The sequence below is a fragment of the Rhinatrema bivittatum genome, chromosome 5, assembly GCF_901001135.1.
Source record: "Rhinatrema bivittatum chromosome 5, aRhiBiv1.1, whole genome shotgun sequence".
Lineage (NCBI taxonomy): Eukaryota > Metazoa > Chordata > Amphibia > Gymnophiona > Rhinatrematidae > Rhinatrema > Rhinatrema bivittatum.
The window spans coordinates 130917752-130933555 of record NC_042619.1 but is presented as its reverse complement, the minus strand read 5'-3'; the positions used below and the strand labels follow the sequence as shown (position 1 = coordinate 130933555).

Sequence of the window (15804 nt, the reverse complement as noted above, 5' to 3'; positions counted from 1 at the left end):
CTGTATCGGCCTGTTTAAAAGTTACAAACAAGATAAATTGTTTGTGACAGAAATATATAGATCTCAATCAATAGATAACAAAATAAAGAATTATACCAACAGATTACAATAAAATATCCACACCAAGCCGAAAATTAAAGGAGAGAGAAGAAATACATATGAAGCAAATTAATGTAACCATTATTAAGGAAAAGAGCATTAACATAGTTTAAGCCCCCGATGGTGACGGGTAAGAGGATGAGCCTGATTTCAGCAGTGAGTCTCGGAGAGAGACCCCCCTCCACCGTGGGCGTTAGAATTGTGTCATCACAAAGTGCCATGAAGGCACGCTTCGGCAATCTTCTGGGCGGCGCTGGAGGCTGGCGAAGTTCCGGGTTTAAGGACTCCTCCTCTGCAGACGAACGGGGTTCTCCCACACCACACTGCGCCCCCAAACTCCTCGGCTCCAAACCATGCTGGCCAAGGACATGAATGCAGGTGATGGCTAGTTGTTGTCCAGAAGGGGGAAGAGGGTCGGGAGGGTAAACCTGAACCTTCCCCTTGCGCTTGGGAGGCATCTCAAGTAGGGCAATTAGAAAGAAGGAATAGGACCACAAACGCTGCACGACCTCTCTATGCCACCATCTTCCTCTCCCCTTGCACCGCAAAATTTATTTTTTAAGTCTTCTGTGCGGAACCGTGGCAAAGGCCTTGTTGAAATCCAAGTACACTACGTCTAGCGTTCTCGCTTGATTAAACTCGTTCTTCACCCAGTCAAAGAAATTGATCAAATTCGTCTGACAAGATTTACTTCTGGTAAAAACCATGTTGACTTGCGTCTTGCAGTCCATTTGGGTTCCAAAAATTGCACTATCCTCTGTTTTAGCAATGATTCCATTAGTTTGCTCACCACAGAGGTCAGAACAACTGGCCTGGAGTTCCCAGCCTCCTCCTTCTACTTTTATGAATAGGAACCACGTCTGTTCTTTTCCAGTCCTCTGGAACTACTCCAGACTCTAAGGAAGCATTGAAAAGGTCAGCCAGGACATCTCTAAGTTCCCTTAGTACTCTTGGATGTAACCCATCCGGCCCCATCGCCTTATCTACTTTAAGTTAAGTTAGCATCTCATTAACACGCTGTTCTGACAATCGATTGAGGTTACCTTGGTAAGAAAGATACTGAAGCATAAGAGTAAGTCTGAGCAGGGATTTTGCTCCTCTAAGGAGGTCATTAGTCCAAAGAGCTCTGATGTGGACTGCTGCAGGTAAATTTATTTTCTTCAGGATTCATAGCTTCTTTTAAACCTTTATTTTTAGCACATCATGTACTGTAGTTGTAGAAAGCCTCTCCTCCCATTAATACACTGACTGTTGATATTGTAAACGCTGTTTTAGTAAAATCTGCTGTGGTGTCTTTAAAATATGCAACCAGTTAAATAGTTTACCTAGATTGATTCCAGATAATTCAGGATAATAATAAATAGACACAGCAAAAGATTTTCCCCATTTTGAGGATAGTTTTGAAAGGGATGTAGTCGGGTAACTAGAACCCCAAGTGAAAACTGCACCCCTTGGAGCAGCTGACTCTGGCTGCACCCCCCCAGGTGGCCTAGTGACAGGGGCAGCCCTGGACTGTGGTGTCATCTCCTTTGTACAGCTCAGCAGCCAGAGTGGTCCCAAGCAACAACTTCAGCTCTTCTGTATATCCCGATGACAGTTCCACTCAGGACAGGACCTGGGCTCTTGGCAGTAGCTCTTCTTGGGCTTGGGGCAGTGTTGGATACCTTGTGTCAAACTTGAGGCCTGGCGAAGGATTTTTTTTAGCCTTGCCTACATGCTCCATCCTGCTCCCTCTCCCATCCATCCCCTCTCTCCCGTACCACCTCCTCACCTCTCGCTCACTTTGCACGCTCCTTGCAGACCCACTCGCCCCCCTTCATCTGTGGATCTCTTTTTTTTGTTCACAGCTACCACACCCCATGTGCTCCTCTTTCATGCTCTCTTAGAGCAAGAAAGGACAGACAAGAACAAAACCACAAACTTGCACACAGTCTTTTACCCCCAAAGGCATATAAATGAGATGCAGTGAAAGAGAAACGCAGAAAAGTAAGAATCCAGAATTTCAAAAACTCTCCTCTTCGATCACAAACCAGTGCCTAGTCCAGAGCTCACCAGCCTCACAGCATTAATAGAAGGGACAGTGAGGAGTCGGCTTTTCTAGATTTCAGAAGGAGGCTGAAAGGAGTGTGACAATTCCTGCTCTAAATAACACGTGCGCTTTAATGTAGAAATGCATTATTACATGTGTTCAAGAAATGTGTGCTCCTTAATGGATGGGTTGTGTTGCTAACACACCCACTAGTGCTCTAGTAATGTGTGCATCATTATCTTTATAGGTACAGGGTTAATACTAAATTTAATGCTCATGTTAAAATCTAGTAGTCAACATAGGTTTTGCTGCTGATTTCAACATGGCTTAGTATAGCCCCCTTAATGTTTAGATGTTAAATGGTTATAATCAATCTGCAATTGTATAACTTCTCTGGGGCCCTCTGTGAGGCTTTTAGTTGACACACGAGAATTTTAAAGTGGATAAGGGTGTGTTTGAGGTGACACATTTAAGGACAGAAGAAGATAGGTCAGGGGTGGACAGAATATGTACCATGGGCGCCTTTCATCCAGCTCCTTGTCCCAGCTCCCTGCAATTCTAGCTGCCAGGCATTACCTCCTGCTTCTTTGTTCCTCCCTTGTTTTACATCATCTGTTCTTAGGATCAGCTGATCTTATTTTTACCACCATGTTCCAGCTTCCATATATGCTGCCATTGATACACGGACAGTAACCATGGCAAACTCAGAAGTCGGGCCCATTGGAAAAACAACTGATGGTAGGCAGGGCTGGAATTATGAAAAAGGGGGGGTTCCGGACGGTGGGGGTCTGGCCTCCGGAGGCTGGATTTTTATTGAAGGGGAGGGGTTTGGGGCAAGGCTTGCGCTGGACTTCAAAATTGCACAAATGTTTGGTTGTTTTTTTTTCTATTTACAGCCGCCTCCAAGGGCAGCAGGGGTAGGTGGGACGGGGGAGGGGAGGGGGTTGACCCGGAGCTTTCGGCTCCTTAAATGATAGTGTCCCACGGTCCCGAGGCCACCATTGTGCATTGTAAGGGGGACGTTTTACTACAGCGATATTTTACCATGGTGAAAAATACAGCAGGAGTCGCAGAGCATCAGGGTCATTTACCATGGCTTTGTGACTCTCACAGTAATGTTACAGGTTTCCCTCAGGGAAAAATACCACAGCATAGTGAATGAGCCCCTTAGTTGAAATCCCTCTGGGAAAAGGGAAGTAGCTACAATACTTTGAAGTGCCTGAAAGGCAGAATATAAATAATAAATACAGCATAACATAACATCACTTATGCCCATGGAAGTTCTAGTCCCAATCCTATCACTGGCCTTTTCAAACAATACAGTACAGGAGACTAGCTTCTTCCATCTTCATTTCTCTTAGAAATAAAGGGGGAGGGGTAGTGAAGGACCGATTCTTACCATCAAAGCTCCAGAGGGTACTCCCCGTTCTCCCTTGCAATCCTGGCTCCTCAATCGGAGCTTCGAGGGAGACTGCCCCGGGCTCCTGCTGCAAGCAAGAGCCATTAATTGTGGCCATGTGCAAAGAAAAGTTTGCCCATACCCTGATAGGGATTAGATTCTCAAAGGGAACTACCAAGTTAGGCAGCTAGATTGGCCCCTTTGACAATTTACCAGCACTAAGTGGCTAAATTCTTGCACTCAAATCTGGGCAGTCCTGGGATCAAAGTTGAGTCAGGGGATGGAAGTTAGCCCGTGACTGCTGCTTTTACTGCTAAGCAGCAATCCAGGCAAACTTAAGTGCAGCTATTGCAGGCTTCATTCTAGCCTGCTAAATTGAAGGGAGAAGCTTAATTTTAGCCAGAACTAACCAGGTAGATTGTGATTTAAAGTTTAGTATCAGGTAGCTGGCTAAAACATAGCTGGCTATCTTAACCAGTCTGTCCCGTGCTGATAAACTGGCCTCATATCGTTTAAGCCTGAATATGCTACTAAGGTACATGACTAAATGGCTCATGATGGCTGCAAGCCTGATTTGATTTAGATGGCCTCGTATGATCTCTTTCCACCGATCAAATGGCTGTTTACAGATGATCATGCAAACTGGTATGGCTGATCCAGGCTTGTTTTGATGAGTCATCCCCAGTATTATGCTCACACGGTGTTCTCGTAAGGACCTAGCACAGCAGAACCCGGATTTACTTCTAAGAGGAAGGCACCAGAAAGCTGAACAGAAGGTGTGGTTGGGGCCGTATGGTCTTTATCTTCCTTCATGTTCTATGTTTCTGTCACCGTGGAGCAGGCAGTGCATGAGGAACGTCCCATGCCTTTAAATGCAAATATCTCTTGAGGAATGAAATAAATCAACGAGCACATGGCTCTCTGGCACACTCAGACAGGACACAAGAGTTCTCATAGTACCCTGCCAAGCCCTGAGTCACAGAGGAAATAACTTGTTATAAATATGTTATCTGCTGCTCCTGAGCTTGTATAAGTCAGCCCAGGGTCCAGCTCTGTGTCAGTTGCATGTGCTGCTGTATGGGAATCCTGGGCTTGATGCCTGCCTTCTGTTCCTTGGACTGGCTGGAGCTGACAATGTGCTGAGACTGTGTTTGCAGCACCTCGGGCCAGAGGAGATGGAGTCCTGCTCATTTCACGGTAGTAACAGTGACATCTAGATGCCCAGACTCAGGATGTACACGGCACAGGTTCCATAGACCCTCCCTCCCAATCCAAGCACTGCTGCTGTGATGGCAGGATGACATGGGAGAATGATGAAGAGTGAGAGGGGCAAAATTATGGCACCGTAGCCCAGTAGGAACCAGTAGCAATTGACCTGAAAGCCCAAAGAAGCAGGAAAAAATGTCTGGGTTATTTAAAAAAAAAAAAAAAAAAAAGAAACTGCTCTTTGTAGATGTGGGGGAGTGGCCTACTGGTTAGAATAGTGGGCTGAGGTTCAAATCCTGCCTCTCTCACCAGTGCACCCTGTGATCTTGGGTAAGTCACTTTCCCCCTCCATTACCCAAGGTATAAACTTAAATTGTAAGCCCTCTGGGGCAGTGAAATAGCTACTGTACCTGAAATGTCATTCAGCTTGGGTTTGGAAGAGCAAGTAGCTAAATCCAAAACTCAGTAGAAAGATAGGCCATGTTGTCTTTTTCTGCCATCATATTTCTCTCTAGTCTGTCCATCCATACAACCGCTCAGCTGTGCAATCCCTACCATTCCCTCAGAGATCCCCTGTGCTTGTCCATGCATTCTTAAATCCGGATACTGTCCTTGTCTCTACCGCCTACACTGGGAGGTTATTCCATGCATCCACCATGCTTTCTTTAAAGAAATACTTCCTTAGAGTACTCCTCAGTCTATCCTTTCACCCTCATCCTATGACCCTTGTGACTCACTTCCTGTTCATTGATATTTCTGAGGCATTTAAATGTCTCTCTCATATTTCACCTTTCCTCCAGAGAGTATTCATGTCCCCTTATGCTTTATGACAAAGATCAGTGTCCATTTTAGTAGCCACCTTCTGGAGCGACTCCATTCTGTTTATTAGCCTTTTGAAGGTATGGTCTCACCAGGGTTTTATACAGGAGCAGCAGCATCTGTTAGATGAAATGTAACCTTAACTTCAAAGTCATTTTTGGGAGTCTGTGCAGGTGCTGTTCCACTAATGCTTGCCGAGCTCTGTCAGGGAGATTCAAGTAGAACATACACTAATCTGACATTAGTGCATTCTTAATTCTTTAACCCAACCAACCTACCACATTTTGTCATTGTACCCCAGTGTGTAACAAAGTTTGAAGAAATCGAAAGCAAGTTAGTTATGAAATAAAGGCATTTCACCAGTGACTTCCTTAGAATTCATCACATTCAGATTCAAGCCATAGTTATATAGAAATAGATTTTGAGTTAGAATTAACATTTTTTGTTGCTGTAGCACAGCACACTTTGTACAAGGCAGCATTCATTTGGCAGCGTCTCCTCTTGGCTCCTGCTGTAGTTTTTCCCTGGATCAGCATCTGAGGTGAATTGTGAGGTCGCGGTTATTTACGTGCACGTTTGGACACTTTTGGATGTTTGTTTTTAAAATGGGGGGAAAAAAAATAATAAAACAAGCCAAGGCCAGGCTGACTGCATGCTGAAGAAAGCTAATAGTCATACTAGTGGCCATAGAAGTTCAGAGCAGTGACACCTAGCAGGCCACATCCGACATGATCTTTGGATTGGAGACAAGGAAGTAGAGAATGAGATCCAACGTGTTAAACAACAAGGAAGCCGCAGATCAGACCACCTTCTGAATTATCAGAGAAGGGGATGTGTAAGTGGGGGTAATGGCAGTTCACAAAATAATTATGTGCTGCTCTCTTCCCTTGCAGGGACTTTCATCCTATTATAAAGGAGGATTTGAACAGAAAATGAGTAGGCGTGAAGCCAGTCTTGTTCTAGGTGTCAGGTAAGCAGATGACATCAGATAGCTGGTAGGCTTTATTAGCAATATTTTGCCTGCGGTAAGTATATGTTGAAAGGAAAAATCCCCATTAAACATATATCTTAAAAAAAAGATTACTTCTGGCAGTCTACATTGGTTAAGAAATGTAAAAAGGAAAAAAATGAATACGTACACCGCTAAGCAGTTTGCCCTGGTTTATCATAAAGGCAGAGTGGCAGGGTTTCAGATCCTGGGACTGTGCTTTAAGGCCTGGCCCCCTGACTGTGACCTCATTACTTAACACTGGAACAGATATAGGACTGAAGTGCTGCCATGCTGAGGACTGCATTGCTGCACCGACCCTGCAGGTTTGCTCTGCTTTCGTCTACATGGCATATGTTCGTTCCACTCCCTGCTTCAGTGAGTGAATGATACAAACAATCAGATAAAATATTGGGCACTGTCTGATTCCTATAGAAACATCAGGGTGATGTGCAAATTAATTCTTTTCTGCTTTCCCCTCTCTAAGCTCTTCAGAGTGCCCAATATGTTTTTCCTGCCCATGCATTTTTGAAGCCCTGCCTGCCCTGTGTTCTCCTAACCTCTCATATTTATTGTTTTTTTCTTTTTTGATGACCTTACTCCAGTTGTCTGTGTCTGAACCTGGATGGAGGTAAAATGAGATAGCACTTAGTAGTGATCAGTTACCCTAAAACTTCTGGCTACTGACAATGCCACTTACGGCTATTTCAGAAAAGAAGAGGTGGGCGCAGATCTTTCCTAGGCCAACAAACGAGTATTTTGCCCTTATGTTGGGTCACACTTCTTTCTCTCCCACAGGAGAGACACATCTATATCAGTGGCGGACTCTACAATGCAAAATAATTCTTACACAAGAACCAGTTTAGAAGAAAAAACTGTTGTCATTCTAATGATAACATGTCTTATTACAGACTCCCAAATAAGAGCTTTAAGCTTTATTCCTGAGTACCAGATAGATCACATAAAACTCAATCTATAGGAGCTGGAGAATGGAGTTACCTGCATTAATTAACTAGCCCACACATGCAAGCACTCGCAAAATAACCCACCTATTATCAGAACACTTCTTCCTCACCAAGACCACAGGTGGGGTTTTTGAGATGGGATAAGATCACAACTGAGCTTAGTCATGCCAGCCTGATTCCAAATAGTTCTGGTAAACCAAAACCCCAAATCATTCTCTTGATCCGCTGTGCCTGTTCAGTGAAAGATATGATAAGTAGGTAGTCAGTATCTGCAGCAATCACTCAGCTATTCTGTATAATCACTCTTCTGTATTGATTTGCTTTCCTACCTACTTACCCACTTCCTCCTGTTCTTTATACCTTTCAGCTCTGAACTGGACTCTGCTGGAGTTGTGGCACCATGTCTCCACCCACATTTCTTTTTTTTTTTTTTTACTCCCTTCAGTCTAGTCCAGCCCTCACAGCAGCAGTCCTCTGGCTGAGAGGCAGGAGCCATGGTTCCCTCTGCAACCCAGCACAGAGCACCCTTGAGTCATCCAGTAGGAGGCGCTGTTGTGCACTGGCTGGGATCCTCTCCCCTCCCCAGCCAGCCAGAGAAACAGAATCCAGCCTTGGGAATGTAATGTGGGTCTCCCGCATGGCAGCACAGAGCACTGTTGCTGGGTCCATCCATCCCCTTGTATTGATACCAGTTTTGTACATATTAGAACTGATTCATTATCTTTCGTTGATCAAATATATGAAAATGCCTATTCATCAATCTGCACCATTTTACAATTTATTTGGCTGTTTATTTGTTTATAGAAACCTTTATTAACCGTTATCTGCATCAATCCTACCTGTGGTTTACAGGACAGAGGATTGACCTTGGATTGACGGTCGATGCTCTTTTAATTGGGACAGTCAACTCACTTAAACAGGATTACTGTTTTACGAATGCACCTAGAGGTAGATTTTAAAAGCTTTGTTCGCCCCAAAACAGCCACATACGCACATATGCAGACCGCGGGCGAGCAACACAGATTTTAAGAGTCCACGAAGTACGCATCTACGTACCCATGCACGCGTCAAGAATATGGGGGTGGAAAGGGGGCAGGACATGTGTGGGGCGGGATAAGACTCAACGCGAGTAACTCCGAATTTAAAAAAGCTGAGCATGGCGCGCGTCCGTGTGTTATCCGCGTAACTTTGCTGCAGGTCCTGATGAGGAGCAAGTCTGGAGATCTCGAGTTTTAGGGTTTTCTGCACAGCATTGGAGGGCTTACAGGATGAAGAACCAGAGGGGTCTTGAAGACCTCAATATCAGCTGGACAAACTGGTGGACTACTTGGGAAAAACTGTGTTTTTTTTCTCTCGCGTGAGCATGTTTTTAAATCCTCTTGCACGCGCGCATAAAAGCCGCTAACGCCCTAGCGGATATACACGCAGGACGTTTTAACTCGAGCAGCCTCTTAAGGTCACACACATACATACATACATGCAGCCAGGGGGATTTTAAATGATCCGCGCGTATTTGAGCGCAAGATATAAAATCTCAGCGTATCTCCGCTCGCGTGCAGATATGCGTGTTTATGGGTGCCCGTGCATTCCTTTTTAAATTAGCCAGTTAATTAGCATTCTAAAAAAAAATGCATGTAGCAAGCAGCTACATTTTATTTAATAATCTTAGAAATTGGACACACAAGTAGTTAACATATGGAAATATTATAAATATTAAATAATTGAGAAGTTGATTCCAGCCAAGGACACACATTGCTTTTGTTGGATGTACATAATAACCCCCGAATAATTTGCTACATAACTACAAGCCGACTGTGTAACATAAAAATAATAATATTATGAATATATATAGATATTGCACAAACAGTTACAGAATGACAGATTAAGGAAATGGTTCCTGCTGATAAGTAACAGAGTCAGATCTGGTCACGGCTTTCCACGTACACCTATCCTGTCCCTGAGGTGGTTTGCACCTGCGGCTTTGAAGAAAAATACCAGTAACTTGCAGCTCTTGGAGTGGGATGTTGCATCATTCCAGCACGAAGAGTAACCTTAATCTGTCGGTGCATTAGACTGCCAAGAGGAGGCGGGAGCAGTGTGCATCTTAGCAATGCAATAAGCAGTGGTATCAGTAGAACTGAATGTTAGAAGCCAGCACTATACCCGCTTGCTCCACTGCCTTCACCTAGCTTCCACCCCTCATTCGTCACGGAGGCAGCTGGCATCTTGCAACACATTCTGCAATAATGCCAGTTATACTCCTTAGTTTCCCTGGTAATAGAAACATGTCGTGAGCTGGCTGTGTATTACTTGGAAGGCTGCCTGCAGTTTTATGGTTTGCCCACAAGATGGTGAAACTCTCACTGGCCTGCACCCTTTGCGACACTGTAAGACTTCATTTACAATGCACATTTGACACTATTTATTGAAAGCACTTTAATTTATTTTTACAGCCCGTCTGCTAGCAAGGCTAAGATCAGAATGGCTCACAGGAGAATAATGATTTTGAATCACCCGGATAAAGGTGTGTGGATTTATTATTTTTCTTTTTCAATAATATGTGATGGAACGGAGCACCCTTGCCGTGCTCGCTTGCTCGAGTCGGCCGATATGTGGCCAGCTGGATAATTTATGGAATATGATTTGCATTTGTTTTCCATCATAAACAAGGCAGAGTGACATTGGGGTTCAGAAAACTGCCAAGGTGACATCTTCAGATGCTCTCCGCTTTCAAGGGCTTTGGAGAGTTCCCAAGTCGCTACTTTGTTTCTGCTTTCGTCGTTCTGAGTCCGGACGCTGCCTTTGTGATAGAGTAGCGTTCTGTTTTTAGTCCGCCTGTAAAAAAGCATACGTGTCTTTCTGCATCAGTCAGTAACTGGAAGAAATATCTGCAGAACCATGTACAAAACGATGAAGTGGGAGATATTTTAAGGACCTTCATTTTCACTTTTTGTTTTATTTTTCAGGGTTTATTATGACAAGAACAAAAACAGGAGAAAATCAGTGGGGAAAAATATGATTAATAATTTTTCCGGGTAAATATACAGCAGTTTATTGTGGTGGACGGAAGCCAGGACAGTAAAACAATATTAAACAGATTCCCTTACCCACCCACTCAGCAGCATTCCTATCTCTACCCCCATTCCCTGCCTAGCATGCGCCCCCTTTTTTCCGTGCCCCCCCCCCACTAAGAATCTCCCTCTCTCTCCCCAGCCCCTCCTCCCAGACTGCAGCAGGATTCATCCTGTCTGGAGTTGTTGCTCCATTCTCCTCCTCTGGCTGCATGCTTGCTGTGGCTCCTGTGCTGTGCAGCATTGCAGTTCTTTTTTTGTTCAGGGGGGGTTCCAGTGAGGGGGGGTCCCCATTTCAAGCATTGCGTCAGCGGCACCAGAAAGCAGGTACTTTGGCTGGTAGGAGAGGGGAGGGGAGGCAGGACTCGAAATGTTGCATCATCGAGCACTTTCACAGGTGGGGGGGGGGGGGGATGGGTTTGGACTTGAAACCAGCAGGTGCATGGATCCACACTAACTTCCAGCCGTGGTGGGAGTCCTTGAAATACTGCATCCGCAGCTCTGGAGCTGCTCTTTAATCACCCTAAAATGAGGGTGACAATTGGTTTAAACTGATTCTTACCTTTTGGAAAAATCTGAACCTGTATGGGTGAAAATCAGTTTAAACTAAAAAAAATAAAAAATAAAAATAAAGGATATGGGAACATTAATTATAGACACCCAAGTGTACTTATAGGATCCACAGTGGTATAATATTTAACGCGAATGCACATTACTAGAAGGCTGCCTGTGGGCATGCGCGCATATGTTAAATGTTTCTCACAAGGCATCCTACAAATACACTTGGATATCCATATGATGTTCCCATATCCTCTAGTTCATTCTCTTGTCACTCTAGTTCAGTCTGTAGTTATTTGTTCCAGGGAGGCAAAAGAAACACTGTACACTCGGCAGGTCCTGGGACTCCAGCAGGTTGTTTGCTGAACTGCAGCCGTTCAGGCAAAGAAAAGTTATGAACTCGATATATTCTTACTACCGAAGAAACAAAGACCTGCCAAAGGAAAGCTCTCCTGTGTGTAAATTTGTCATGCGAAAATTAGACTGCATGTAAATGCCTTAATTATGTCCTGCAAAACCAGGATGGAATTGCTTTTGCTGGCCAGGTTTTGAATTTGCATTATTTATCTTACAGAAAGATGGTTATAACTTTTAAGCACACTGCAGCTGGTTGAGAAAGGCAGCCCATATGCTCATTGCAATTTCTGCTTTTAAGATAACAGATGGCTTCCCATTTTGTTGTATTACAGGAGTCGAGGGGGGGGGATGAACTCTCTCATGCCTTGTTGAGAGATTTACAGTTTCCTTCAAGTTTTAGAAAACTAAAAATACAGCGTAGTGTATGGATAGGCAGGTTGTTCGTGCGCATCTTGCTTTTTGCACACCAGGTTCTCTGGTTTGCAGCAGCTATTTTCTGATCTCTTTGGCAAGATTCTTTGACAGTCTACCTTTCCTTTCAATTATAAAACCTCTGGCCAAAGGCAGGGTTCTTTGTGGGGACCAAAAATCGGTGTTTCCATGGCAGAGGTGCTAATGCTGGCTACCTTTTCTGGTTGAATCCAATGCATACCTTTGTGCAGCAAAGGAGTCATTAGCATGGAAAAGGTACAAAAATAAAGTGGAGGATCCAGGGTAGGCAAAGGAGGCATTAGAGAGTACTAGGAGAAGTGGTGTTTTTCCAGTGTTTAATAAACGTCTATATTACTATTGTTTTATTTTATTTATTTAATTTTGCAGCGGAGGTTTTTATCAGTATTTGTCTATTTAAAACCTAAAATCAGAAGCCCTGGCTATAATTTACTTACACAAGGAAAGTGGAGTAATATAATCCCACACTTAAAGTCATACAGATCAAGGCAGGGATGTGCGATGACAGGTAGAGCTGTTTAAAGTTAGCACAAGATCCTTATTTTCTTCAGAAAAGCCGTTTATTGGTAAGGCTTCAGGAACTAGACCATGAACAGTTTATGCTGAGTCCCCCGACACGGCCGTGTTTCGCCGGAGGGGCTGTGTCAGGAAGGACTCAGAAATAGATTTCCACATCTGTATACAAAGACAAAATGAGTATAAGAATAGCAGCAGGTACAGCATCGTGAGGCATAAACAAAACCAGCAGTGTAAAACATGAGTAAATACATAACAGTGCTAGCGATTTTTAAATATTTAGGATCTTACTGAAAGGTGTATGTCGGGCATCCTACAAAAGATAAAAGAAAATAATGTCGAACTTAGCTCAAAAAATGTACATGCTTAAAACATAAAACAAATACCTAATTCAACATATTATGTAATATCCGTTGGTAATCTATAAACATACCTGACTCAAAGGTTTGAGTGCATACCACATCAATTCTTATAATATGGATGCTTACATCAATGTACACTAATGATATTTAACAAAAAAAAAAAGTGCCACATTATTGGCCAATCAAAAGGAATCATGTAGTAAGAAACTTCCAATGAAAGATCAGGATCATTTACCAGTCAGAATTTTTGGTTACAGATCTGGTGAAATGTTCAGGAGGGGTGCATAACAAAATAGGAGTGATTGAACAGGGCAGTTACTGGGGTGAACCAATCAGATTAAGGTTAGACTACCATTTTAAGCTATATGGTATCCAAAATGAGGGTTTAGGTTTGCATTCTATAGTCACAGAAAGGAACTAGCCAAAGAGCAGTAACAAGAGGTAGAAACATTATCAGGATAGAATAAGTACAAAAAGGAGAGTGTGTAATACGGATTCTCCTAGGACAAGCAGGATGATAGACCTCACACATGGGTGACATCATTGGATGGAGCCCGGCATAGAAAATTTATGTCAAAGTTTCTGGAACTTTGACTGTGCATCATGCCCAGCATGCCCTAATCCACGCTTCCATTCAGAGGGCCCTCTTTAGTCTCTTTTTTTTTTTCCGTGGATCTTTCACCTTGCGATTGAGCGAGCTCGTGGCTTTTCTTTTAGAAATTGCCTTTGGAAACTTTCCACCGTGTCTTTTCAAGTTTTCTCGCGATTTCATTGAATGCAGGTCCCTCTTGGTTCCTTTTAGTCTCCTCAGTCAGGTTTTTTGGCGGTTCGGTAAGTTTATTTTCGCTTCCGTTCCTCCTATGGTGGTAGTGCCTTGCTGCCCACCAGCGTCGACCGCCTGCTGTCACCATCTCTCGTTTTTTCCTTTTCTTTTCATTTGTCATGGCCTCATCCGGTTTCCGTCGGTGCCCCCAGTATCAGAGGTCCATGCCCATCACGGACCCCCATGAAGTGTGTGTCCTCTGCCTGGGGGCATCGCACGACGTCCAGAGTTGCGACGTCCCCCCAAGGGACGTCGCATTTGACAAAATGGAGAAACTCTTCGGGTTGAAGAAGTCAGAGTCATTGCATCGGCGGCATCTGTACCGAAGGACCTTCAAGCTGCACCAATGGACACTGAGCCATCGACGACAGCAGGGCCATCACTTCTGTCGATGCCGATGGCAGATAGGGGTGCCGGGGAATGACCCTTGTGGGTCTCTTCCAAGTCGAGGACATCTGGTTCATTGTCCTCGATCTTGGCACTGGGAAAGGACCAGGCTAAGCATCGACACCAGTCACCTTCGATGCACAGTGCCGGGCTTGGGAAGGTGCCGGTTCATGCTGTGATGCCCCTGAAGCGGCCCCGCAGCAAGGAGTGCCCATCCTCGATTGATGCAGAGGGTCCGCGACAGCCTCAACCGGTTCTGGTGCCAGTTGACAATCCACCCCAGGGATCCGCAAAAGATTTGGCCACTCCTCCTGCCTCCCAATCGGTTTTGGCATTGGCACCTTTCGAGGAAGACCTGGAGTGCAGGGTCTAGCTGGCAGTGGAGAAGGCATTGCAGGGCATCGAACCGGCTGCACCAATGATGCCAATGCTGGAACTGCTGCCGGAACTGCTCAACATTCTTATCGGTGTGTTATTGACCCAGTTGGCAGTGAGGATGAGGCCCTGCAGAATCCTCTGACGAGGAATCGTAGGGTCTCCCTTCAGAACTGTCTCTTCCAGATGAGCGAAGGAGGTCTCCTCTGGTGGACTTGACTTTCGCAGGTTTTGTACAGGTGATGGATGAGGCATCCCTTTTCAGTTACTGACGGAGGAGGATGCCAGACACAAGATGCTTGAAATCCTCCAATCGTGGAGGCTCCTTAAAAGATCGTGGTGGACCCAGTGCATGAGATCTTTAAGGATTTTGCTGCTGACTATCTGTGAACACCCCCCTCACAGTACCCACCGTCAGCAGGAAGGCGAATGAGGTTTACCTCGCCCAAAAGGCTGCCGGATTTGAGAAGCGTCAGCTGTCACATCATTCGGTAGTGATTGAATCCGCTCTCAAGAAGGCCAAGCACTCTCAGACCCATGCCTCTGCGCCCCTGGGCAAGGATCATAGAACGATGGACGCTCTTGGGAGGAAAGTATTCCAAGGGACCATGCTTATTAACCCACATTGCCTTTTACCAACTCTACATGAGACAATTCTTGTGCAACCTCTGGAAGCAGGTGCAAGAGACGGCCGAGCAACTGCCTCAACAGCAGCAAGACCCCCTTCCTATTGCTGGTGCATCAGGGCCTGGAGTGTGGAAAGCATGAGGTTAGCTCAGCCTATAGTGTTTTCGAGACTCCATCAAGAGTTTCTGCAGCGGGAATCAGCGCCTGCAGAATCGCATGGCTGCGGGCCTCGCATCTCCACCCAGAGGTACAGGAAAGACTCTCTTACTTGCCGTGCACAGGAGAGAATTTCTTCAGAGATAGGTTGAGGGATGCACTGGCCCAGTTACAGAATCACCATGAGACCTTCCAGCAGCTTTCTGCCAGCACTTTAGACCCTCACTCCTCAACCTGGAGGTCTGCAAGTAGGATATTAGTCCTCATGAAACCCATCACCCCCACCCTGCGGAGTTATCATAATTCTATGTTACAAAACTGAAGAGGTATCTTGCATAGACGCGAAGAATAGGGCATGCTCAGGATGCACAGTCAAAGTTTTATTTTATTTTATTTATTTAGAAACTTTTATATACCGGCATTAGTGGGTACATCATACCGGTTCACATAATAACTGAAAGTTTGGAAAATACATTTCAACAGGGAGAAAGTAACTGGGCAGGGGATAAAATAAATAGGCAGTAGGAAAGATAGTTAAAAAACAAGAAAGTCATAACCAGAGAATACAGTTTATAATTTACAATGATAGTCTCCTTAATATAAGGAGAGGGCAGACC

The 15804-nt window shown here is 44.6% G+C and overlaps 1 protein-coding gene across 2 annotated transcripts in view; it reads left to right on the top strand.

The window, feature by feature from the left end:
• The window catches only part of DNAJC15 (DnaJ heat shock protein family (Hsp40) member C15), a 103905-nt gene that overhangs the window by 74390 nt on the left and 13711 nt on the right, over positions 1-15804 (top strand). For both annotated transcript variants that reach the window (XM_029602940.1, XM_029602939.1), the window contains exons 4-5: positions 6446-6522; positions 9959-10029. In XM_029602940.1, the coding sequence (XP_029458800.1) occupies positions 6446-6522; positions 9959-10029 (148 nt within the window). The remainder of the gene's footprint in view (positions 1-6445; positions 6523-9958; positions 10030-15804) is intronic.